Source organism: Abrus precatorius, unplaced genomic scaffold, assembly GCF_003935025.1.
Source record: "Abrus precatorius isolate BTA unplaced genomic scaffold, Abrus_2018 Scaffold4, whole genome shotgun sequence".
In the NCBI taxonomy this organism is placed as follows: Eukaryota; Viridiplantae; Streptophyta; class Magnoliopsida; order Fabales; family Fabaceae; genus Abrus; species Abrus precatorius.
In genome coordinates, this window is record NW_020874384.1 from 17,173,070 (window position 1) to 17,199,760 (window position 26,691).

Genomic DNA, 26,691 nt, shown 5'->3' on the forward strand with positions numbered 1-26,691 from the left:
CTCTTGCCACCGTTCCCTCCCTTTTAAATTATCTTTTTTCGTTTAACTAGAAAATTTGTGGTTTATGAAATAATAATCATACACGTAAGTTTTTTTCCCTTTTGTTTAATTTAAATTTAATATTACTAAACATATAAATTAACGGGTAAAAGATTATTTAATTTTAACACATTTTAAAATTGAGTCTAATTAATTATAACTGTGTTAAATATTTTTTAAAAATATTATTCATAATAATCATTTCCTTGAGGTATAAAGAAAATAATGTTTTAAAATTATTTTGTTTATAAATATTGTTATTTAACTAATTTTGTATTTATGATGTGTATACTTTTTATTATCACATTACTAATCATTTAAAATATAATAATATTATTAAAAGTTTACATTCCATTATTAAAATAAATATTTTTTAAAATTTAAAAGTTTTAATTAAAAAATTGACATCAATTTAAATATTATAAATGTTGAATAAACTTCTTAAGAATATCAAAAAACTAATTTATTAAGTTATAAAATGAAATCTATTTTATATTTTCGTTAATATTTGCATTAAGTATAATTTCTTTTTGTTACAAATTAATATAGTGTACAATTATAATTTTTAATTAAAAATATAACAAAATACCACAAGTTCAAATTATTAAAAACGTGGTTACATTAAAATTTAGAGGAAAAAAATGTCATCGGTAATTATTTTATCCAACTTTTCCAAGTCAGTCGACCCAATGCTAGCAATGATGCTTGACTAAGAATGATAATTCAGTCTTGTTGCTTTATAGGCATCTATCCAATGCTATTTAGTTTAAGAACAGTGCTGGATGCATATTACACACCCATATATGCCTACGTGCTTCATTCCACACCTTAATCAAATGATAGAATCGGAATAAATGCCTACACTTTATCAATACCTTAGAAAATAATAATTGTTTCTTTCATTTATTAATTTTACTGGTGAAAAAATGATTAATTTTTTTTTATTTTTTAAAAATACAATTTTTATAGGTATCAAAAATTCTATTTTGATAAATTTTGAGATACAGAAAGATAAGTTTAGAGAATATTTTAAAAAAGAAAAATAGTTTAACATTATTTTTTGTTATTCATTCGTGTAATTGACAAGTGATAACTAAAGTAGTTCTAAACTGTCTTTATCATACCATACATAAAATACTATATATCACAATACAGAAAATAATACTATTGTGATAGATATTGTCAAGTTACTATCAAAACAACTAAATTTTTTAAAGATTTTGTAATATAGAGTCAAACTTAAGTCAATTCACGAACACACATTATTAGTCAAATTTAATTTTAAGTTTTTTTTTAGAAAACATAAATAAAGTTTTTTAGATTTTGAAAATTACAAATTAATCTAATTAAATTACGAACAGAATAAAATTGAGTAAAAATAAATTAAAAAACATTAATTTACATAATACCTAATGCGTGTAACTCTAACTATCACAATATCTAAAAATTTAAATTCACATTTGAATAATCACCTAATTCAATTATTAATTTAATTAAATAACTTAATTGAATAAAGTTACGAAATAAATTAAATAATTAATTTAACCTAATCCATATTAATTATCAAATTAGAGCATCAATCGAGTCTTAATTTAAATTCTAACAATAGAAAAGTTAATTACAATCGCAATATACAATACTGGGAGTAGACAGAAAAAGAGAACAAACTTGAAGCAATTTAGCGCAGAACTCAAGTTAAAATTATAGCGTTTAGATTCTGCAGATTGAACGAGAGGTTTAATCTTCTATTGAAGTACTTAACTTATGTAAGACTGAAAAAAAAAACTAGAAAGTTTGAAAGAAAGTAAAAAATAAGGATTCTTATCACCTCTTATAACTCAGAACATTATTAGTCTATTTATAAGCTTTGATTAAGACAAACTAAATGGCCAAAATTCAGGCCTTAATTATAACTACAATCTCAAATATAATTATCTAATAACAAAAAATTTAAATGCAATCTTGCAACAATGTTCAACAAATCTATCTCAATTTCAAAAAATCATAAAAAATTAAAATTAACTTCAAATTCAATAATCCATATATAAATTTTGAAGCCCTAAATTTGTAGAATTCAATGCAATTGGAATCAAACAAAAATAATATCTGCAGAAAAAATTATGATCGAACAAGTAATCAGAGGTCAAAATATTAAAAATATAAAATTAAAGTATTTATTTATAATAGACCTAATTTATTCCAATAAATAAAAAATAGTAAAAACTCTAAAAATAAAGTATATTAAAAATATTTATAAACCAAAATAAAACTATAAATATAAACTTAAAATATATTATATCATATTAAAAATATTTTGAGTATTATATCACGGACCTAACAAGAAAAAGAAGACTCATTTTGCTCTTTGCACTCAAAATAAACTAATATATTTTTTTTAATACAAAGTTTATTAAAAAATTGGTATGGAAAAGAATTGAGTACGATTGATTGTTGTTGACTCTATTAATCAACTATTATTTTTTGAACGAGCAAGGTGTTCAAGTTTGACTCTTAATTTGTTTTGGGCATTTAATCATTGATAAAGAATGGTCTAAATACATTATACAAAGGGGGTGAAATGAAAGTAAAGATATTGCAAATGGCAACCATAGTGGTTTGAAATCCCTTCACTACACTGACTCTCTGATTTCAATTTATTATCAGTGTGTTTTGGTGAGACAAATATGATATCTCTCGGGTAGCTTAAAAATACTGAAGTGGGTATTTTAAATAAGTTATCATAACCCAAAGTCAACGAGAGATAAATATTAGGCACCTAGAATGGTGGAGATAATCGGAGAGGGTAACTGATGATAGGAAGGTGGGAAAGGGACAATGGTGACGAATGTGGAACACCTTATGTGGATGACAGTTGGGAAGACTCCAACCCTCAACAGTTAGATGAAGGAAAAAGATACAAAGCTCGTTGGTAGGTTATGTGTTGGGTCCCAAGCTAGCATGTAGACCATCTGTACCCAGCTTATCATGGATCTTCTGTATCAAATTATTTTCATCTTAATTAAATAAAATTTAATATCGAAATAAGTAATTATATATATTAAAAATAAATTTTTTATTATCTTCTTAGAATATTTAAAAATATATATATTTTTTTTAAAAAGAAATTTCCCAAATTTTATTGATTTTTCAATCAACCGTGAGGCTTTCCCTTTTAAAATTTAAAATGCTCCACTGTAAGTTGTCACCGTGACTCCTTAATGCACAAGGAGTGCTTTCAATTATTTGCTTTTGAAGAGCATCGCACCTAACTACAACCTGGACATGCTAAGATAGGAGTTTTTCCAATGCATAATGAGAATCTTCTTCACGAAATAAACATTACCTAACTATGGTGCATTCCAATTCTGTGTATCAATTATTCTCTTTTTTTTTTAATGCAAATATGCTTATTAACTTGGTTAGCCAAATGGCTTCATGTAAAGCTAAACTTTTTTATTTAAAGCTTTGAAGGACATGCGAATCGTGTTTAAAACTTTTTTTAAGTGAGTTGAAACAAAAAAAAAGGGAGAAAAATAGAGAATTTAAATGGTTTGGTTGTAGTTTTGATTAGAGGATGGGAAAAAAGGTTAGCTTGATGGGGCCCACGTTAAAAATTCTGGACTAGTGACCGATGATCAAAACCAATGTCTTTTTGTCCTTGCATGGCTTTGTGATGTTTCACATTGGTGTTGCTATATCCTACACTTACAGTGCGTCGTTGCCTCGCTTTTGTATGCTTCTTATTCACGCAAATGGTGGATCTCACTATGACGCTTTTGGAGAACCTGACATCGAGCTCAACGATGCTGATGAAATTGACAGAAGAACGTAATATAAAATAAGTCATAAATAAGAATTTTTTATAAATTTTTTTTTAAAGATAAGGCAAAATAATTTTGTTATTAAAATTTGAAAAATATCATTTTTTACAGTCAAGTAAAAATTTGTGTATAAGGTTTAAAAAGTATTTCTAGATTGTTTCTTTATATAATTTTTCTCTCTTCCACCCATCCAAACAAAGTAGATTTTTTTTTTTTAATTTATCCATCCAATATTTACCTTTTTCATTACTTTTATATGTTCTATTTCTTTGCCTATCTAAATAGAGGTAAAGGAGAGTAAACAGGCACTTGTGGAAGAATTGTTTGATTATTATATGTTTTTTTTATGGATCTATGATGATGATGTAAGGTATAAGGAGAATAATGAGATTTCCATTACTATTCCTACGAGCTTTGCTAGAAGGCTCAAATTTACTAGCTTAAAAAAAATAAAAATGGGATTTTACTCCTCGAGTGCTCTGATCCTTCCTCCTTGCTGAGGTATTCATTATATTTTCCCTGTCCCCTTCATTTTTTTTTGTGGTTTGCTATTGGGCCCAAAAAGTTCTATCTCGGCTACCTCATCCAAAAAGCATCCAAACAAATTCATAATCTTTAAACACACAAAAAAAAACCAAGAAATAAATATACTAACACCATTTTAATTTTAAATAATTTAAAACGATAAAATCCTATTTAAATTATCATTATATTAAGAATATAATAAACATTTCTTGATAAAAATACAAAATTTCATCATTTTTTAATCTTTAAGTTGATGTTAACAAAACTGAAAAATAAAGAGAGAACCATGAAGCAATTCTTTGCATTTGGTTCACAGTTGAGAGCCACAAGATGAAAGGAGACAAGTTGGGTTCATACTCAAATCACCATTCACTTAATCATACATTTTGAGGAACAAGTTAGGTTAAGCTTTTCGTGTGACGTTGATTGTGGGTTCCAAACAAACACTGTCCAACATCAACACCTGCCACGTCGGTCTCATATTTGGGCCCCACATAAGAACCTCCATCCTTTCTTTCACGCCTTGTCTTCTGTCGGATTCATCTCCTCGTTCCCCCTTTTCATCATGCCAAGTAAAATAATGACATTTCATTAAAAACTCTTGCTAGTGTGTCATACAAAGAAGCTACATCATACAACAAACACTGGAAAAAGCTAAACTTAATTCACAACACTTCATGTTCATCCACCTACTAACAATATCAATGAGTTTTCTTCTTAATTATCTTTGTCCCCTTCAGGGATCTGGGCTAGTGCTAATGCGTGTCCTGGTACTTGTGCTGGTGAAGGAGTTAAGACTTTTGAGTCCTTAGCATACAGTCGATGTCTCCTTTCTCTCCCATACACAATCCAGAAGATCAAGGAGAACATTACAGCAAAAGAGACCATTACCAATCCAATATAGACCCATTTACTGTAACGCTTTAAACCAGGACAATGGTCACTGGATATTTCACTCAGAGTTTCCCGAACAAAGGTGCAGTCTTGTAGCTCAACCAGGGATGGGGCATCATTATACAAGGCGTTGCCCACGTTTATTCCGGCCGAAACTTGGTTATAGAAGGTAGGTGTCAAACGCCCTTGTGTCGTGCATATATCAGATGGTGATACCTGGCAAACAAAGTTGCCATATACCTGAACCACATACAAATTTATATTAACACCCGCTTTAACTCAATAGACAATAGCTCTCACATGCTCATCACATTTTGTCTTAATCAAATCTATTAATCTTTTAAGTGCATAGTAGTGTTGTATGTTCTATGAAGGATGGATTGATCTACCTGTGTTGCATTGCTTAGGGTCACTTCTCCAGCGTCGCATTGTCTATCCGTCATGTCAGGATGGAATGGATTGCAGAGGAGCGGCATGAGGGGGCCAGATTGGTTATAGTATAGTGGAGTGAAATTGGGGGCGAAATTTAAGTTGGAGACATTGGTGATAATTTGGTTGACCAAATTGACTAGTTCAGAAGTTACTTCTTTGCTTCGTAAGAATGTTTCTTGTGCAGTGGCGTTGTCCACGCAGGGAAGAATATCGTCCAGAGCCGTATGTGCTGTGGGATACTGGATCCATTCATTCATAGCTACACAAGTGTCTTCTGTTGCACTACCAAAAACACAACAAATAAAAGTTGATTTTTTAATAAATTACTATATATGCACTCTTAACGTGATTTCTAATAAAACTTTCTATTTTTCTATTCTTTAACTCATGTTATAGGTAACGGTTAGCAAGACCCAAAAATAAAATAAAGGTAGGATGCTCGTTATGAACATGACATTTGGTAAAATTTTAGGGGAGGGGAACTTACTTGTGGAGAACAAGGAACAAGCCACATAATATAAGGGTGCCAGTAACAAGAATCCATCCTGCGACTACCAAGCTGCAATTATTTATGTCAAAGCATTTCATAAGAAAACATCGTTTGATAATAAAGAGTCGCAAAAATATGTAACATTAGGTGGTACACAGTATATCTCACTTACATATACACAAGGAGCTGTATGCCAAAAATTGAGAACACTGCATTAACAAGCCAGAACATCAATCAATACCACAGCAAGTGAGAAATTCTTCATCTAAAATTATGACATATAAGAGACTCACAAAATCCAAGAAATGTCAAGACTAGCATAACAGCAGCTATTATGATAAGTGCCAGCCTCCTGAATCAATGACACCATATTAATTTTACAGAGCAAAAACTGAAACAAAAAATCAAATATCTTCAGCAGAAAATATACTAATCAATCATTACGCAGAATCTAAGAGGTCTTGTATGTTGTCTGAGTTCTCCTTTGTCTTATCAGCAAGTGTGCTAGCAGAGGCATTGATATTTGTTTCAGCCTCGTCAATATCAGTTTGAACATTAGTAGGGAGAAAAACTCGATCAATTCCAACTTGCTTAGCTTGAGCAAGATAATCGGACACATTCCTAAGCTTATCCACAGTAGAATCAGCTTGTTGTACCACATACTGCAATGTTGTAGTCATGCTGTGATGAAAACTTCCTTGGCCAATGTAGAGAACTGCACATCCAATTCTGTTAACACAGAAACATGTAATTTGTAATTCGAATCTAACTAAACCTGAAACCAGCAAAACAGAAGGAGAGAGAGAGATGTGTACATTGCTGCAAATGTGAATAATATCAGGAGAATAAGGGAAAGAGCATAGCATGTTGATGAATAACCATAAGGCGCTCTTTTACGACAGAAGTAACAAACAGTGATGAGCAATAAGCACAAGCCAAAGCCCAAGAACCAGACTGCTGCAATACTGAACACAGGAACTGCAGTGTATGCCACAGACTACATTCAACAGAAAAAAAATAAAACAGTAAGTGGACTTTGTTTTTTGAATTTCAATATTGCAGAGCTAAGTAAAAAGCTTAGTAAGATAATGAGCTATTATCACTCAAACTATAATCTAATCAGGATAACTCAAATTCAAATAATTAAATTTGCAGCGTAGCAGAGGACCTTTCAGTGCCGCAATTTGTTCATTTCTATCAGCAACATTCTATGATAGCTTCATGTTTCATCCAGTAAAACTAATTGATAAAGGATAACATGACAATAAAGTCAGGGACGAATTTAATTTTCCTTCAGATTACATGCAAAGGATTATTTAAATGTGTTTTTAATAATGCGCTCTAGACGCTCACGTTTTACTTATTAAAAATGTATTATCCTTGAATATCAATGCATTAGACTATATCTATTATTTTATAAAATCTTACTATATATAGATTTTTATTGTGCGCCCTTAGGCATACATTATAAAAATCAATACATGAATAACTCTTATGCTTACAAATCCTCTAATTACTAAATAGACAAATTATGAATTTTTTGTTTATGTTCGTAAGAAAATAAATGTATGTAATTTTGTATTTAATACTTATTTTAGTGGTAAGAGATTATTAGGAAAATTTGTGGATGGATACAGGCAAAACCCATTAATATATTTGAACAATTATGTTATTATTCCATATACTTTCAAATATAAAAGTGATTATTTCTTACTCACTTTTCCAACAGTCATATTTTATTATTATGGTAATTAACTAAAATATTACCGAAAATCGGTGATGTCAGTCCCATAACCAGAATGTAAGCGAAAATTATAAACCTTAACAGTGACAATTAACAAAATAGAGTGCTTAAAAAACTATCATTAAAGAAGAAAGGAGAAACAGTTTAATGAGCAAGCTTACAGCCCAATAATGGCGGTCACTGATATTCCATCCATTAGTGTACGTATTGAAGCCATCGAGAGGGTCTTCTCTTCGTGTTCTCTCTGCAGCTAAAGCTAAGGGAAAGGGGGAATTCTCGAACGGTTCAGAAGCAATTTCATCCACCCGGAAAAGGCCCACAACCTTTCCCTCATTTTGTGGCCCTGAAAAAAACAAAAAGTTTCATGCTTTCTAGTGAAACATCTTCAAGAGTGAGAGAGTAGCTACAGTGACACGAAACATTGTCCTGCATTGTGATAGTGGGTATTTTTGACCACCCACTGAACTTAGAGTGAAAAAACAGTAACAACATTTGTTCCAATCAAAGGCTTGTTCGAAGAAAAGAGCATAGAGAGAGATGTGAGCGAAATACCTGAAGTAAGTTGTGTCTGAAGAGGTGGTAAATAGGATGCTTGGTGTGACAACAAAATGAAAGTGGACAAGAAAAATGTTAGCAGAAAACAAGAATGCAGTGGCCGGTAACTTAACATCATGCGAGAGCAACGAACATGAAGTGATTGTGAGTTCTAGAGAAAGAGTGGTGTTGTTCACTCACTGCCACTGTCGGGGAGAGAGAAGAAAGAGTTAACGGTTGCAAAATATCGGGTTTGGGACACCGGCGGGGCACGTTTTACATTAACCTCGTTACTACCCCACCACTATCAAATGCCGGGTTACACTAATATTTACAGATTAATTTAATAACAGATCAAATTTACATATCCAGGTATAACCTTTATTTTAATTGACGAATAACATTAAAAATGCGCAAAAACTATATCTAAGTTTAATCCTGTAAAATTGTAACTGTAATTTTATTTAATAGAATACGCAGTTATTATAACTAATAGCTTCATCATTCCCCTATACATTCATGACTAACGGCATTATTGCATTAGAAATATCAAATCTAAAAATTAAGGAGGTAAACAAGTTGATTCACAAATAAAACGTAGCGCGTCACGTTTGTGGATAATAATTAGCAATGAGATCGCCAATACTAAACCGAGCAATCATGCCTTAAAGATAGATAACAAGTTTTAAGAATTTTCTATCATCTTACCTAAGAAACAAAGAAAGGATAATAATCACGTTATTTATGTGTACTCATTAATATTTTTATTGGTTTACATAAATATGAAGTTATATTTTAGGAGGAAAAAAAAAAGAATTATAAAATGAGGGGGGAGTGATTTCCCAAAATTAGGGTGACAATGGTCAAAAGTGGAAGATGAGTGAAGGGTGAGATGTAAACCAGAATGGAGGCCCAGAGAAAGCGAGTGAAGTTAATCAATTGGGCTCGTTCCCCAACGTAGTTTCCTTTCTCTTACTATTCCCGCTTTTGACTTTAATGCAAGTGTGGACCACCGCCTCACCCGGTTTTTCTGCCCCTCCCTTTTTTCCCTCCTTTTCATGCTTAAACAATAAACAGTTAAATATAAAACGACAACTATCTCCCAAAAATGCATCTGTTAACTAGCATTTCAAGAACATTAATTTTTAAAAAAATATTTATTTTTTAAATAACATTTTTAAGACACTGCTTAATAAAACAATTAATTTTATACTGTTTAAAAGAGTAAATTCAAATTTATGTACAAAAATATTATTTAATTTATAAATTTCATATAAAGTAAAACTGTTTCATGTTTAATTATAATTATAAAAAATAAAATTATTTGAGTATACATTAATGTCCTTTTTTATGAAAATGTTTAATCGTTAGATCGGCGCTAAAGCTTCATAAACATGCATAAAATTGAGCAAAAATTATTACACCCGAAGCCAATTGCTTTTTATATAGGAGTAATTAAATATAAATAATTTGATTAAACAAATAATTAAAATGAATTTATATAACTATGTTATTTCATAATGCGGCATGGAGTGGGACATAAGAATAGTCACCACAAGTGTACAGAACCTCGAATTCGTTCCTGCAGCTAGGGTCACGTACATATGCATATGGAGATAAAACAATGTCAAAACGTTCATACCATCTAGGATTTCTATCTAGGGGATTTTTTCGTGTCGTTTTTACAATACATTTAATCGATTGATAACATCAATGTTCTATAAATATAAATATGAATATTTTCAATCATCTATCAGTTTTTTTTTTCATTTTCTTTCACCCCTACCTTATCCACCATTAAAAAGAGTTCCATATCTTTACATTGCGCGGGAGGAATGGTGTCACCTCTTAATACACACACAGTTAAGAAAATAATAAATAAAATATTTTTACTATTTTTGGATTAAAAATATATTAATAATTGTTTGTCATTTAACCTTTAAGAGTCCAAGTTAGTTTGCAATCTTTTGGTATTATTAAATGGAAAAAACTCATCTAAAATAAATAATAATTTGAGTGACTTTTGCGTGTATCGAGCACATATACTCCTGACATCATTCTCATATAAAAATATAACTTTTTGCTATAGAAACAGCACGGACCTGTGACTTTTCATTAATCATTAGCTATCTATGCATGCACACAGAACTCGCAAAATGTAGCTATTTATTATGTCAATTAAAAACACTTGTTAAAAGAAAAACAAGGTTTAGGTAACTAAATTTAAAAGTTTGAACAAATCTGAATTTTTTAATTTCATCTGTGTCTCGAATGGAGTGGTCTTTGAGCATCTATTTATCCGATATTTTAACACACGCTTTGTACTATGCACTCACGACACCTATGCATTACAAGTTTGTATGTAATATCAATTTTTGTACGTGTACAAGGCTAGTTCTACTTAGACAAGTTCATTTAGGAAATATCCTAAAACAAGTAATCAAAAATATCATGAAGATGTTGCAAAACCCCTCGGAAATTCATCTCCAAATGAGGGGGGGAAAATTAGTATATTAGAGAGAAAATTTTTAAATAGCACAAGACGATGGTACCAACCAATCCAAATTTAATGTATTTATATTTTGTATTTTTTTATATGTAACAAGATGTAAGCGGCTGAGATCATGTGGTCTCAAACCACTTAATAATGATAATATTTTAATATTCTAATTTTTTTCTATCTTATTAAACACTAAACAATTTGTAAACAATTGAATTGCCTTCTGATTTCTTCTTAATCCTTTTAATATTTTTAGGAAACTTAACACAAGGAAAATCAAGGATGACTGCCGCTTCTCGTTGTTATTATGACAATTGGAGTCTCGGTGAGTTAAAGATCATATGTCATATATAATTTGACAACTCTATATAATAATTGATTTGCTTGGTTAAGCTACGCTAATACTTTGGAATTTTCTCAATGACAGAACTTATAAACGCATATTTTTGGTATTTTAAATGTTTTTTAAATAAATTGAAATTACCGTAATGAAACACAATGAATACAAATTTTAATTAATTTCATGTATTATCACTATGGACACTTTTTTCAATTTAATTTAATATTTTTATGCCATTATTTTATATTTAGTTCAAACAAGGACATGACATAATTGATCATCGAGTAATAAAAAACAAAATAAAATAAAATAATAACTTTATAAAAGTTTATATTTTCAATTTTATTCCATTTCACCGTAATTGAAGGGGAAAAAAGAAAAAGAAAAAATTATTGCATTTCTCGTTTTATTAATTCAAGTAACAAAATAAGATACCATCACATGTGTTTTTTTCTCTCTTTTATTACATTTTATTAATATTAACATAATTTAAGATAAAGTATAAATTTGTAATTAAACTTTTTATTTTTCACTTGTAATTGAAAAACGAAGTTTTATTGATAATCTTTCAAGATATAACACCTACTTTCTTAGTCATGGCTTATAACTGCTTTATTTACATTATTATTTTTAGTTAACAAAAAGAATATATTTAAAAATTGTTGGTGGTTTATTTCAACGCTCCCTCCCCTCCATAGCGCGGTTCCAATGTTTTTTGACGAAATTAGGGGGCGAAAAGCCAAGAAAGTATCACGCAATTTTCCGTTAAATATTTAAATGAACAATATTATTTAAATACGCGTTTGTTTAGGTTGGGTTGCCTAAGATTCGATCTATTATATCTTCATAAACAAAATTATATTTTTTATTTTATTAGTATATTTAACATTTATTTAAACAATTAATATTATAAGGTTTTTATTTAAAATTAAAGACACTCTCACAATATAAATTATGATGACAAAAAAGCAAGAGTTTCACAAATTTAATTCAACCCTTCTTTATCATAAAATTATTGAAAATGGGACAATAACGAGCCAAATAGATTAATACATATGTAAATGGGATAAAGATTGATATATTTTATTTATTAAATTACTTATCAAAATAATATATATAATGATATGATTATTCAGCAGATCCATAATCTTTAACGATTGTCCAAAGAAAGTTCTTACGAAGCAGAGTAATATTTTTTTAATTAAAATTCTTCATAATAATTAATGAGTTACTGTTATACTTTAAATTTTTGATACATGTTTAATGAATTAAAACATTGATTGAACGAATGTCAGTCATAATTAAATATTTTTGAACCCCAAATCTTAATTTTTACAGTTAAATTTAAGTATCTAAAATACTGTTTAAAAAGACAATAGACACATAAAAAGTGGAATACATGCTTTATTTTTTATTAAATTACTATTGTAATTTATTGTTTAAAATCAATTTTAAAAGTTAAGATTTTGAGTAGAGCACTTAAACGAGTTAAAAAAATGAATTTTCAGCTTTTCATTATGTGATAATTATCGTATTTAAAATTAACTGCAATGAGTTTTAATAATTTTAAAAAGTTTTTAACTAATAAGTAATTGTAATTATCAATTATAATAAATTTGACCTTCTTAAATCTTCTTATTATCATTTTTATATATATTATGATCACAACTATCTATTACAATGTAACCAAATATTTGAATTTAAAATTTGAATGAAAGTCTACAAAAACATGATTTATATTCAAAAGGATACTTTGTTTCAGATTCATATTTTAAATTTAAGTTCAAATTTTAGTTTCAAAATCTACTTATTATTTATTTATTTATTTCAACACATTTTTTTTCGTAATTTAACAAATTTTTAAAAATTTAAGAAAAACTTAACCGGATAAAATAACTAATTCAGTATAAAAGTTAGTCAAAATCTCATTAATAAAACAACAGTTTATCATTAACTTAGAGTTATAATGAGACAATAAATTATAATCTCTATTTTTATTTATCAGTTGAAAAAGAGAAAAATTATACACACAAAAAATCTAATTATTTTATTGAAAGTGCATTCTAAACTTTATAATTTACCTTTTATTCATAGATTTATTTTTATTCTTTAATTACTCAAAGGTACAGATATTTTATATGAACAAAACAATATTAGTTAAATTAAAGAATAATAATTAATAGTCCTAAAATTTTACAGATAAATAAAAACAAAGTTTTTTTTTCTCTTTTTATAATAAAGAAATAAAAATAAAGACAATATTAAACTATTCTAGTTGTTGTATTACATAGATCAACATGGACAGGTACAGGACTATGTTACTTATAATAAACCCCTTTAATTTATAGAGATCTAAGTATTATTCTTATTAATTATTTACTTGGTATTTTGTATTATTTCTAAATGTTTTTTTATTCTTTTCTATCTTTGATATCCATTTTAATCTATTATTTAATAAATCAACAAAATAAGATAAATTTATCATTCTGTTGCTTCAAAAGTTATCCTAAAGATAAGATTAAAAAATATTTAGTTAATATTGAGAAAATTTGCCTATATATCCTTACCTCACACGCGAAGCACTCCTCAAACCCTTGACCCCTAATTTATACATATATAAGCGCAAACAACACCCATATAAACTCATAGTTTTCCTCGTTCATTCAAACACACACACAGAACAGAAACAATGTACAAGGTAGCAAACGCTTCAGAATACCTCGCAATAACTGGAGTTGGAATCCGCGACATAAAGCTCGCAAAGAAAGCATGGATTTTCCCTGGCCAATCATGCACCGTCTTCGATCTCTCTCCGGTGAATTACACCTTCCAAGTTCAAGCAATGAGCGCCGAGAAGCTCCCTTTCGTTCTCCCTGCGGTATTCACAATCGGTCCAAGAATCGATGACAAAGAAAGCCTTCTCAAATATGCTAAGCTTCTCTCTTCCCACGACAAGCTCTCTAACCACGTGAATGAACTCGTGGAAGGAATCATCGAGGGAGAGACACGTGTTCTCGCTGCATCCATGACCATGGAAGATATTTTCAGAGGTACCAAAGACTTTAAACAAGAGGTGTTCGAGAAGGTTCAGTTAGAGCTAAACCAGTTCGGGCTTTTGATTTACAACGCGAACGTGAAGCAATTAGTGGATGTGCCTGGTCACGAGTATTTCTCTTATTTGGGACAGAAGACTCAAATGGAAGCTGCGAACCAAGCCAAGGTTGACGTGGCAGAGGCAAAGATGAAGGGAGAGGTTGGAGCGAAGATGAGAGAGGGAAAAACGCTTCAGAATGCGGCGAGGATTGATGCGGAGACAAAGATTATAGCGACGCAGAGGGAAGGAGAGGGGAAGAAGGAAGAGATAAAGGTGAGGACTGAGGTGAAGGTGTTTGAGAATGAGAGAGAGGCTGAGGTGGCAGAGGCCAATTCCGAGCTTGCTAAGAAGAAGGCTACGTGGGCTAAGGCGGCACAGGTGGCCGAGGTTGAGGCGGCGAAAGCGGTGGCGCTTAGAGAAGCCGAGTTGCAGGGAGAGGTTGAAAGGATGAACGCCTTTGCAGAAACCGAGAAGCTTAAAGCTCAGTTTCTCAGCAAAGCTAGCGTTGAGTATGATACCAAGGTTAGCTTTTTCTCTTATTCTTCATTCATTATTCAAATTAATTATTCTAATATTGTAATTTGTTTATTGATTATATTAGACTAATTATCTACACGTACAAATATTAGCACCCAAAATCATACTAACTTAAAATCTAAGAATATTTTTCATTAGAGGTGGATTTGAATTTAATATGATATATAAATTGAATTTTAAATTAATTTATTTTAATTTTTTAAAAGTATTTTTAAAAATTTTGGATTTAGTTTAAAATTAATTTTAAATCAGATAAATAATATATTTTATACTATTATTGAGTTATTATATTAAAATAATTAAATTTTATAATAATTAATAAAAAAGTATGTATATATATACTAATTGGTTAATAATATATTCTTTTATATTCATATTGTATTAAAATTAAATTAATATTTTCTACTTTGCATTATCTATCTACCACATAAAGTAATTATTTAGATTGAATTCTAAACTAATCTGTTTTATTTTTTGAAAAAACAATTTAAAATTAGTTTTAAAATTTAAATTTAGTTTAAGATTAATTTCAAATTTGATTTTATTAAATTTAATTTTAAAATTTAGAGAATCCACAATAATACTGATCAGTATGGATATTTAATTGAGATAAACTATGACTTTATTTTAATTCTTTCAAAAAACATGTATAAAGTCACAACAAAAGTGTTTGTATAATTTTAAAAGACGAAATGTTATTTTATTTTCTAATATATTTAAAAATAAATATATAAAATAAGTAAAAAAATTACAAGTATATGATATCGTATAATTTTACATTTGATATTGATTTTTAATTATTTAAATATAAGAATTATTGATAGAATGATGTTGAATAGGGTGTCCATGTTGAAATCTTTGTACCCATTCATTTCGCATGTTGATACTAATATGCGATTTTCCCAACGACGGCATGGCTGTTGAACATTTCTTCGTTACTGACTTGCTGTCATGGAAAAAATAAAGCATTCGGTGTTTAATATATAGTATGATGTTATTGGTAACCTGATTTGAAAAATGTGAAATAGTCTATGGGTTTTTGCCTTTTTTTAGAATTAGTTTTGAATAAGGGCAATCATAAAACGTAGAAAAAATGAAATACAAAGATAGAATTGTTTCTATAATTTTCACAAATATATATATAAAAAACTTAATAATTAGTGTATTTAAAAATGATTCTTTATTTTTTTTATAAGTAAGATAAAAAAATGTTAATAATTATTTTTAAAATAGATTTTAATAAAAATAATACAACAACAAACAAGCCTATCCCACTATGAATGAGAGAGTGAACGATGAAACCTAAAAGGAAAAGCGAGGATGACCAATTTGTTCTCTTGTTTAAATTTTCGTGGAAATTGTGGAATAGGTACAAGAAGCCAACTGGGAGCTGTACAAGAAACAAAAAGCGGCGGAAGCAATATTGTTTGAGAAGGAGAAAGAGGCAGAAGCACAGAAAGCATTGGCGGCGGCAGCATTTTACAGTCGGCAACAAGCAGCAGAAGCAGATTTCTATGCAAAGAAAAAGGAAGCAGAGGGGCTGGTGGCCCTTGGCCAAGCCCAAGGGGCATATTTAAGGACCCTTCTCGATGCATTGGGAGGTAACTATGCTGCTTTAAGGGACTATTTGATGTTAAATAATGGCCTGTTTAAAGACATTGCCAAGAGTAATGCCGATGCTATACGTGGACTTCAACCTAAGATTAGTATCTGGACTAATGGTACTGGGGAAGCAAATGATGGCAGTGGTGGTGGAACGGCTATGAAGGACGTTGCTAGTGTGTATAAGATGTTACCACCTCTGTTCAAGACAGTCCACGAGCAAACCGGTATGCTGCCACCGTCTTGGATGGGAACCTTGCCCGACAAAAGTTCCTAGCTGTGCCACATCAATTCAGTATATATATATATATATATATTTAATAAGCTCCCATTTAGTGAGCATATATGATGATACATATATTTGAATATAATTGTTTTTAGAATAGGTTATTAAAAATACTTTAATAAAGTTTATAGTAGTTATAATTTTTTAAAGATAACTTATGCTCAATTTTCCTGTATTGATCAACTAAATTTTACGCCACTGGTTCGGATACGTATTTTCCTAAGAATAAAGAAGCATATGGATACTTGACATAAGATGGGCGAGCTGAGAAGTGAAAGCTTACACGTGACATAATATGAATAAAATAAAAACAAGCACTGGTAAAATAAAATTAAGTGCCATATATAGTGTGATAAGAGATGAGAGTTAGGGGCTAATTTAATAAAAAGAGAAAAACACAAAAGTCTGCAGGAGAGATCATTATTCTTTAGTTGAGAAGAAGGCATGTCAGGTTGTTTACTTTACCTTTCAATGGTTCACTTCATTGATGGGAAGTTAAAGGCATTCTGCAAGAATTTCATCCTCTAATTGTAAGTTCAGTATTCATCATAGTCTTGCTTACATTACAAAACTTGCAGATTTTGGCCCTTCAGCATGCAAGATTATACAATTAGTATACCCCTTTATCAGCTGAGTGACACTGGTAAAATTATAACTTTAAAGAACCTAATGAGAACAAAGGGAAAAAAAAACTGAGAATAAAAGTAAAAAAGTACAGTACACATAATTAAGCAAATTGTCTCACTTACCTACGTGACTTGAGGATGTAATGTGATCGGAAGGCATCAAGAAGTTGTGGCAGAAAATGTCAAGAACTTCTAGTCAATTGCAAGCCAAATGAATCAACGCCTACACATTAAATTAGATAGGAAGCCTAACAGTGTTGAGCCCGTCAAAGATGATTAATAAATGAGTTCAATTTATTCAACTTCTACTAGTTATAGCTTTTGTATTGAATGTACCTTAATTAACGGGCTTTCTAACGTGTTTTTTCATGGTTATCCAACTACACGTTGATCTGACAAGGAATATAAATTGTCAAACCAAAACAAGAACTGTTAATACAAAAAAATATGTAACGTGCAAAATATTCCTAGACCTTACAAGCAAAATGGTATATAATTTCCTTATACATTCTCAGTGATGTCAAGAAGACTTTGATGATGTATCTATTATTTTATATGGTGAAAACTTTTCCAAACTTGTCCATTAATTTTTATTCTCTCACATGTACAGAACTTTTTCACTTTAAAAATTCTTTTTGTGGTATGTTCGTGTTTAATTTTCTGCTCTTTATTATTGGTATTGGCTGTGTTGCAATTTATTTTGTTCTCACAAGCAAAGAGAAGCTTTACTATTGTTTTTGGTTATTCTTTGCGCTCGCACTTATACCTACATAGTTACATAAACTACCTTTATGTAGAAAATGCCAAAAATATTTCTTAAGACATGTTATAGATATACAAATTTATATACCAAGCATGATATATTCCAGCAAGATTACCAACTCCAAGTCACCAGCAGCAGATAAGTAATCATTCTAGATGTCCACGAACATGCTATTCACATAGTTAATTGCAAAAATTTAAGAGATATTTCCAATCAGATTTTAATAAAATATTTAACAGTATCTATGTGAGTCAATTGCAATAAACTCAAGAGTCAATTGCAAATGTTTAACAGTATTCTAATAAAAAAATTTGAGAGTTATAATTTGAGAGTATATTTCTTCCAAAAATAAGAAAGTATATGTTAGTAATTATGTCTAAAGTCCCCGCAATTTTTTCTTTTATTTTGTTTCATTTCTACTGTGCCAAAAAAATTGAAGTTGTTTTTCAAGATAAATTAGAATTTAATATTATTTTGAATTTGACTTTGACTTTTAATTTAACTTTTAAAATTTGACTCGCCATATCAATAAACATTATGTATCTTGATTTAAATAATTTTCTACATCTTTTCTTTAATTTATTTCCATCTAATATAACAAATATTTGTTATTATTAACAAAAATACCTTTTATTATATTTAGTTATTTTTATTTATAAATTTTACTTGAATTTAAAAATACCTTTACAAATATCTGTGAAATGTAATAATCTCAAGGGTGTGAAACTTATCCACATAAAATATAATACGTAGTAGATAATTAAAAAAAATACTAGAAAAAGAAAATGCTACTTGGAAGGATAAACTATAACAATCTGTTTGGCTGCTAACTGTCTATTAACGAACGCCACAGAAGTCGAAGCTTCAAATCCCTAATCCTAACATCACCTAAGACAAACTTGAAGATAACTAATACACAAAGTCACCCATCTGTCACAATTAACAAAGAACAGTACAATCAAAACTCGACACGTCACAAAAGTAACCATTACAAGAACTATTCATCACCACGTGACAATACATCATAGGTCCTTGTTATTTATCATATGACCGCTTCAATTACTCATACCAAGTCTCAAATATTTGATCTACGTGAAGAGTTGGAAAACGAAGTCGAGTTTCTTTCGTATTTCTAAGTGACTGTGTCTCTCTTGTGCATGTGTGTTGCATTCACCCATATCATTCTAACAATAGGTCACTCAATATTGTAGAATGGGTAGAATTGGAAATCAATCAAGGCTTGAAGAAATTAAAGGCGCACTTAACTACGTAGAAGATTACGATTACGAAGACATGGGCATCACTTATTGTGGCTGTTTCCGTGGACTCTATTCCCCACATCGATATGAGTCGTGTCAGGATGAACAAGAAACGATGAAACATCATCGGAATTTGTTGACGAAGAAGCTGAAGAAGGTGTTGTCAGCAATTTTGAAGTGGCCAAAAGGGAAGAGATTTTCTTTGCGAAGGTTGAGGATATGTAGTGGATTGAACGAGAAAAGAAAAATACAGTTTCAGTATGATCCTAAGAGTTATGCGCTTAATTTTGATGATGGGGCAGAGAAAGAGGGTGAAAGTGTTAATCTTGATTTTTCGGCTCGATATGCATGTCCAATAGGAGGAATGAACAAAGTATATTTGGGATTGGGAGAACAGGGAAACGTGAACATTCTGGATTGGTGAACTGCTAATTTGTTATTCTTCCTCTTGTAATTTTTATAATCAAAATTTCTCTATATATAGAGGTTTTTTCCTAAAAAAATTAGTACGCACGGGGTTAGTATTTTTTTCTTTTAATTTCAGTCACAAATTGGATTGGAATTCTGTTATATTTTTAATTTACATAGCATGGTGAATTCTTATTTAATATATTGTTAATATGACTACATTATATTATTTTAACAACATAACAGAATAATTTTAAGTTTGTCACAAAGTGATCATCGTATCAATTGTTCCATAAAACTATCCTGCTCAGTGGAAGTGAAAATGCAGAGTAAAGACTGGCTGCAACCTGCAAATCATATGCAATGGGCACATATTAACGAAGGAGAGAGAGGACGCGCGGTCGTAATTTTTTTCTTCTTTCCCTTCTATCTTTCAAAGGGGTCGGCTTTTGTTTTTTGGAACTATTTTTCCTCTTCATATTTTAAACGACCAAATATAATATTATTGTTATCAATGGATTAAATATTATAATTTTTAATAAAAAATATGATTCCTCAATTAGCACTTGACAATAAGTAGTAAAACTGATTTAAAAAAACTCTCATGCAACTTTCAATCAACAAAAGAAATAGACATAACCTATACATGGGCTGTAAAACAAATGTAGTCTTAAATCCAATGAGCTAGGATAAAAATCATTTTAATTAGTGCGCAACTCTCTATATATTATAATTATTCAAGAATCGCAATTCGCAAGCATTTTTGTTCACTGTGAAATTTTTAATTATAACCTTTTTTGTTTGCTATATAAATTGACATGGGTTGGACAATATCTAAGCCCATCTCTGATTGAACCCAACTCATTACTGTCTTCGTGATAAAATAGACATGTTTTGGAAGGAGTACGTAGGTGTCTCCTAGTCCTTATCTGTAAGTAATGTGTGCTGAGTAGGGTTTGATTGTACTTGTTGGATGAGGTGAAGGAGTAACTTTTGAAGGGCCATACATGGGCCAGCTAATGAATTTTCCCTGTTGTATGTATGTACTCTTATGATAAAAGTGTTTCTCCAACCACAGAATACACTGGTTAACGTGTTGGTATATTGTTAAAGTGTATGGCACACACTCATTTATGTTCTCTACAACATGCTTTGGGGTACGTTAACTAGACCTGCGAGGGTTAGGTTTTCGACTCTTTGTTGTTTTCAAAACTGAGCTTTACGTGGCAAATTTTGAAAGTGTAAATGATAATCGTCTCAGTTAAAGAAAGTGTATTAAAAGACAGTAATATAATTTAAACATATCTATTGAGAGAGGGATGTAACTTATTCATAATTCTAAAAGAATTTTTGTAAAAAAATAATAATAATTTATATTTTAAAAAAATATTAGTTTAAATTTGAAAATTACACAAACGCTGTGGTAAATATGCTACTATTTGCCTACCAGGGGGACCACTTACAAAATGCACTGCTAATAAATTTGTGAGGAGCCTTTTCAATGTTTTAGACAGAATTAGTCCCACTCAAAGAAAATAGTGCGAATGCTCCCAAAAGAACGAATAAAATATAATATTTGTTTCTACATAAAAAAAAAAAGGATTTATTTCCATTTACTGAATCTGTTCCATCTTAGTTTTTCCAAACTGTAAGTACGTCGACAGGCAGTGTCATGAACTCACCACACCAATATTTATCCTTCAACCACGGGCAATCAAAAATATTTAATGAACTCTGTTTTCACCCTCATAATTTTTATTCCATGTCATGATTTTGACTTTAAAATCACTCGAAGGAGCAACATACAAACACCATGCCAAGTGCAAACGAGGCAACTGCGATTAAAGTCTAATAAATAAAAACTTCCTATGTATGGTTTCTGCAACAAATTGAACTCCATATTCCTCCTAATAGTTGCTATATGATTAAATGTTTTTATTCGAATATATCAAATATACCCCTTTTATATTCAATATTGTTGTTTATTAAGAGTGTTAGAAGAACATTTTAAGAAAAATATCAAAACCCCATGTATATACCAATTCTAAGAATAGCAAAAACAAAATTAGCATGATTGAAGGAAAAATGCTCAGATTATTACTGTACACCCACAACCCCTCACTATTATGTATATTTCACAAACATAAATATGTGACTAAAAATCATACGCCCATGGAATTACTACCCAAATCGATATCGCTTTATAAATCCTAATTGAACTCCCTAGCTAACCCTGTCCCTCTCCTTCTCATTGACTTTACTTGATTCCCTTGCCATGCTGTATGATAGAATCCCTTCCCTCTCCATTTACATGTAAAGATCACCACTATTATCACCTGCATTACATCTTTTAAATTAAGATTGGCACAAACAAAGGTCATGTAAATTTTAATTTAATAAAAGGACATCTACTATGAATACCTTTTGCGCTTGCTCTTCAAGACAGTAGAAGTTGAAGGATTGCTGTGCCAATTCCTCTTCCTTTGATTGATAAACCAATTATTGATCTGCTTTAACTGCAAACCCGTTTCCTGCACCAGCCTTGCCTTATCCTCCTCCTGAAAGGCACGACATAGTTAAAGATGAGTAAAAACATTGATTAATAAATTGTGGGACCGCATTTAATATTAATTTTGAAAAGTTTGCTTGGAAAAATCTAGCGGAGTAGCTTCAATTTTAGAACCTCTAGACCGCATATTCATAAGGTCATTGGTCCACGGTCAACGGTGCTAACGTGTGGACTAAGTGCACAAACCTTAAGCATAGTCAAATGGGTAAAATCCTTATTTCTTTGCTTTGAATTTGTGAACAAGGGCATCTTTGATGATATTCTATAAATTAGTTCAAAAAAGATTTTTGAAAAAAAATGTAGTAATTCAAATATAGAGTTCTTACAGTAGGGTAAGGCCATTTGGAATGTGATTGCCACCAAGCTTTAAGGACAGAGGTCGTGTCCCCAGGAAGTTTCCCAGCTCGTCTCTTGCGTAAAATTTCCTCTCTGATGTCCACAATTTTCTCTTTATAACCCTATAGAAATTAGATAATAATAGAATAGAAAAAAACAATATTAGAGGTCAATCACGTGAAAAAATATTCAAAATGATGGGACTTAATGGAGACTTTAAATTAAAAGGTAATATGAACACTTAATCCCTCACCTGTTTCAATTCGTGCTTCAATTCATGTCTTACACGTTCCATTAGGGACCTCTCATTCTCTGTGGGAATAAGAGGGCCAAATCCCATGCTATCGGGACCATCCAAAGCACCATCAAACAGATTGGCATCACTGTCCACTTGGTCCTCTTCGTCATCAGACATTGTTGCTCCTGTACCCTCCCCGGGTGAAACTCCTGTTAAATCATGCACCATGTGATAAAAACTAACACTTTAGTAGTACTCTTCCAATAGCAAAGAAGGTTGTTCTTTTGCTGTTTAATAGTTCATAAAATTAGCAAACCTAACCAAAAGGTTTATGACTACGTACACAATAGTTTGGCATAACATGCTTAAAATATGACAACTGGGCAATGCACACTATAAAGTCTCCAATATTTTCTTATAGCACAGTAATTGTCATAATTATATCTGAGAAAATGCGCAGCCGTTCGGTATATTCTTCACTATTTGGTTATATCTGCTTCAATTTTAATAAAGTTAGCCAAGATTTGAAATTTCCCAAACCCACAGGGTTTAATATACGAGAAAGAGAAGAAAATTTTAATTCCTGTAGCCATGTTCCTCTTAGTCTATCAACTATTAGGGACTTGAATATCATTTATTGTTACCCTGAACCTTGCAATTTGACTAATAGTTGACCTTGGAAGAAAATTTGAACATGAGGTTACAACTCATTGCAGGTACAATCCCTGATTTTGAGAACTTAAGTACTCAGAATCTGAATTAATTGACAGAAACAACTCTGTTCCAAGTTCCCAACCTGTGACTGTGACACCCTATAGTGAACCGCAAACATACAGCAGCAGCGGCAGCGGCAGCATAGGTTACGCCTATTTTCCAATGACATATTTGATACTTCAACCCGTTAAATTTGTGAGTGAAAAACTTAGAAAGAGGTAAAATTTTGGCCCAACTCCAAGGGGACATCAAACTCACCCTTGCAGTTTTCCCAAAAGCGCTGATAAATAACTAATATATTATTGTTTTTTGGGTGAGTAAATTGCTGGTTGGTTAACTGAGATAGCAGAAACATAGTTTGGGTACACAAAATGTTAGAAAATAACCTTGGAACAAACTATTTCCATTTTATCGTGCAACAAACCTGTTAAGATGTAACAATCACTAAAAAGACTATTTCTGTACCTGTTAGGCTTTGTAAGGATTGTTCAATCTCCCAACAAGCCATTACCGCTTCCATTGCATGGACCCGGACATGCTGTTGGAGTTGTTCTTTGAAGGAACAGAGCAACAAAACATAGTGCGACTGCAGCATCAATCAGAATAACATCAAAATCGAAACCGTATCATAGCAAATAAACTCTAACACGGATGGAATTACACATCATGACAACATCAAAAAAAGAAGTTTAGATGTAGTCAAAATCCACAAGGTAATCTGACCCAGCCCAAAATTGTTCATTGTTTCAAGAAAATTCTTCAGAAAACTACTGAAAACATTCCAGCGGAAAGGATTTCAAGATAGAAGTACTCGCGGAAGAAAAATTGAAATCCAGTATCAAAACTAGAAATAAACAACTCCCAAACAAACCATTAATTTATTTTTTTTCAAAGTACTGTGACTATGAAAGCATGTGATTAGAAGAAGATAGCGAAGATAAATAAAAAGACAAACTTGTTCGCCTAACGCACCGTAAGACATGACCGCAAAACCATCCCAATTACGGGTTATATTTCAAATGTCAAATTCAGCACAAAAAACGGTTCAAAAAGTCAAATTGGAACCACTTGCTTCCTATCTAGTTCCATCTTAATTTAATTTCATTAAATAACCATCATTCTACTTCTGACTTATTTTCATTCTCAGCGCTAGGAAGCAAAGAGACCCTGTCTCTCACTTTCTGTCCATGAACATTGAACAGCAACTCAAAATATCCAACACCCACTAATTGGCCAAGAAAAACCCTTTAAATAATCCACAAAACACATTAAATTAACAACAAGCGATTAGTTTTAATTAAGATTTGCAGTAGAAAAAGTGAAAGTCATGTGAATTGCACCCAGAGAGTAAAACTAATCCCAAAATCATAATTCGAAAAATTTTTAAAAAAATAATAATAATAATAAGGGAGAAATATAGAGTAATAAAGATTAAATAACAATACCAAGAACTGATCGAGTTCTTTATCATCTCCAACGATGCCTTGTCCAAAGGCAGAGTACTTGGCGACCACATTCTGGGACTGTGCGAGCTGAGCGTCGATCCTTGGCAACTGGTCAACCGGCGTGGCGATCCGTAAGCACGCCACGTGTGCCGACAGAAGCTGTTCGTACAGAGGATGTGCCAGAATCTCCGCCTTGTGCCTCGCATTCTGCCAGTTCATCAGCCCCTCTCCGCCACTCTCTGCAGCCACCGCCTCGCTCTTCTCCACCCCTCTTTTCAAATCCGCCGATTCGTGCGACACCGTCGCGCCGGCCATCATGGACTCGCCGGCGCCGGCGACGTCGTCGATGACCTCGCTGCGGTTGCGGTGGAGGACCGGCCGGGCAAGCCATTGCCCGGAGGATTGATTGGCGGCGGGGTCGGAGGCGGCGGTGTGAAGGTTGAGAAAATTGGTGCCGTTGTTGTTACTGGCGCTGTTGGCGTGGTTGTTATTGTTTTCAGTGAAGTGGGTGCGAAGAAGGGCGTTGTTGAGCCAATTGGGTGCGGTTTGGTGAGGATCGGAGGGAGGTTTGGAGGTAGGGTCGGAGGAGGTAGCTAGCAAGGTGTTGTCAGGGTGGGGGTGTTGTTGTTGGTCTGTGAAATGGGGAAGTGGAAGGTCTTGGGACATGTGGTGATTGTGGTACGCCATGTAAAACTGTGTGTGAAAGATAGCTATTGGTTCATGGCTTAACTTCAAGTGCAGAGAGAAAGAGAGAGAGAGAGCCGAGAAAAAGAAAACCCGAAAAAAGTGTTTGGTGTAGGAGTCGGAAATGAGGATAATGGCGTGTGTTTTATTCAGAGAGAAAAGAAAGAGAGGAAAAGGAGGGAATAGAAGCTGTTGTGTTGTGAGTTACTATGAATGTTATATTAATGGTTACAAACAAGATTTAAGAGAGAGAGAGAGAGAGAGAGAGAGAGAGATGTGGCTGTTTTTTGTTTTTCACACAGTGGTTTTCCGGTCATTGCTTATTTCTTCCGGAAACTGCTTTTTCAGTAAGCCTTGCTTTTTTTATAAAAGAAAAAATAATAATTTCAGCGTCATTCATACATTTTAATTTATTATTTTTGTACACGTATCCTTCTAGCGTTGGATAAACCAATTTCGACCCTTTCTAATTTATATTCTCATCGTGGTTTGGAATTAACTGTTTTTCAGCATTTTTCTCAAATGCTTTAAATAAATAGGTTCTATTTTTAAAATAAATTCATCTAATTATAATAAATGTCGTCTCATTTAAATATGCTGGAAGGAAGGAAAGTGCAGGTGCAGGTCATAAAATATATTTTAAATTTTCAAATTTATAAAAATCATTAATTTTCATGTTATTTTTTATTTACTTCTTTATCTTATTGAAATGTATTTTCTAGTTTTTGGGGCCAGACGAACTTTTAAAGCGACGGTGTAAATATTAATAATCTCACTGTTACATCATTATCCGATAGAGTTTATTTAATAA

The 26,691-nt window shown here is 31.5% G+C and overlaps 4 protein-coding genes across 5 annotated transcripts; 2 read left to right on the forward strand and 2 right to left on the reverse strand.

The window, feature by feature from the left end:
* Positions 1 to 5,102: 5,102 nt before the first annotated feature.
* Positions 5,103 to 9,012, reverse strand: LOC113866221. Its single transcript, XM_027501103.1, has 10 exons — positions 8,995 to 9,012; positions 8,681 to 8,783; positions 8,107 to 8,288; positions 7,017 to 7,198; positions 6,646 to 6,930; positions 6,495 to 6,553; positions 6,374 to 6,410; positions 6,199 to 6,270; positions 5,669 to 5,993; positions 5,103 to 5,519 (listed from the first exon to the last, which is right to left on the reverse strand). Exons 1-10 carry the CDS (start codon positions 9,010 to 9,012, stop codon positions 5,103 to 5,105), a joined length of 1,680 nt encoding a protein of 559 aa, XP_027356904.1.
* Positions 9,013 to 14,008: 4,996 nt separating this feature from the next.
* Positions 14,009 to 16,890, forward strand: LOC113865358 (flotillin-like protein 4). Its single transcript, XM_027499845.1, has 2 exons — positions 14,009 to 14,935; positions 16,320 to 16,890. The coding sequence occupies exons 1-2, from the start codon at positions 14,009 to 14,011 to the stop codon at positions 16,827 to 16,829; spliced, it is 1,437 nt and encodes a 478-aa protein (XP_027355646.1). The 3' UTR covers positions 16,830 to 16,890.
* A 2,549-nt stretch (positions 16,891 to 19,439) lies between these two features.
* Positions 19,440 to 19,910, forward strand: LOC113866222. Its single transcript, XM_027501104.1, has one exon. The coding sequence runs from the start codon at positions 19,440 to 19,442 to the stop codon at positions 19,908 to 19,910; it is 471 nt and encodes a 156-aa protein (XP_027356905.1).
* A 1,713-nt stretch (positions 19,911 to 21,623) lies between these two features.
* Positions 21,624 to 26,239, reverse strand: LOC113864796 (homeobox protein knotted-1-like 3). 2 transcript variants are annotated; one of them, XM_027498910.1, is made up of 6 exons: positions 25,197 to 26,218; positions 24,217 to 24,337; positions 23,053 to 23,246; positions 22,790 to 22,921; positions 22,316 to 22,452; positions 21,624 to 22,230 (listed from the first exon to the last, which is right to left on the reverse strand). In XM_027498910.1, exons 1-6 carry the CDS (start codon positions 25,881 to 25,883, stop codon positions 22,227 to 22,229), a joined length of 1,275 nt encoding a protein of 424 aa, XP_027354711.1. In that variant the 5' UTR covers positions 25,884 to 26,218; the 3' UTR covers positions 21,624 to 22,226. The 2 variants fall into 2 exon arrangements, with proteins under 2 accessions (XP_027354711.1, XP_027354710.1); XM_027498909.1 differs by having other exon boundaries at positions 21,854 to 22,241; positions 25,197 to 26,239.
* Positions 26,240 to 26,691: the final 452 nt, after the last annotated feature.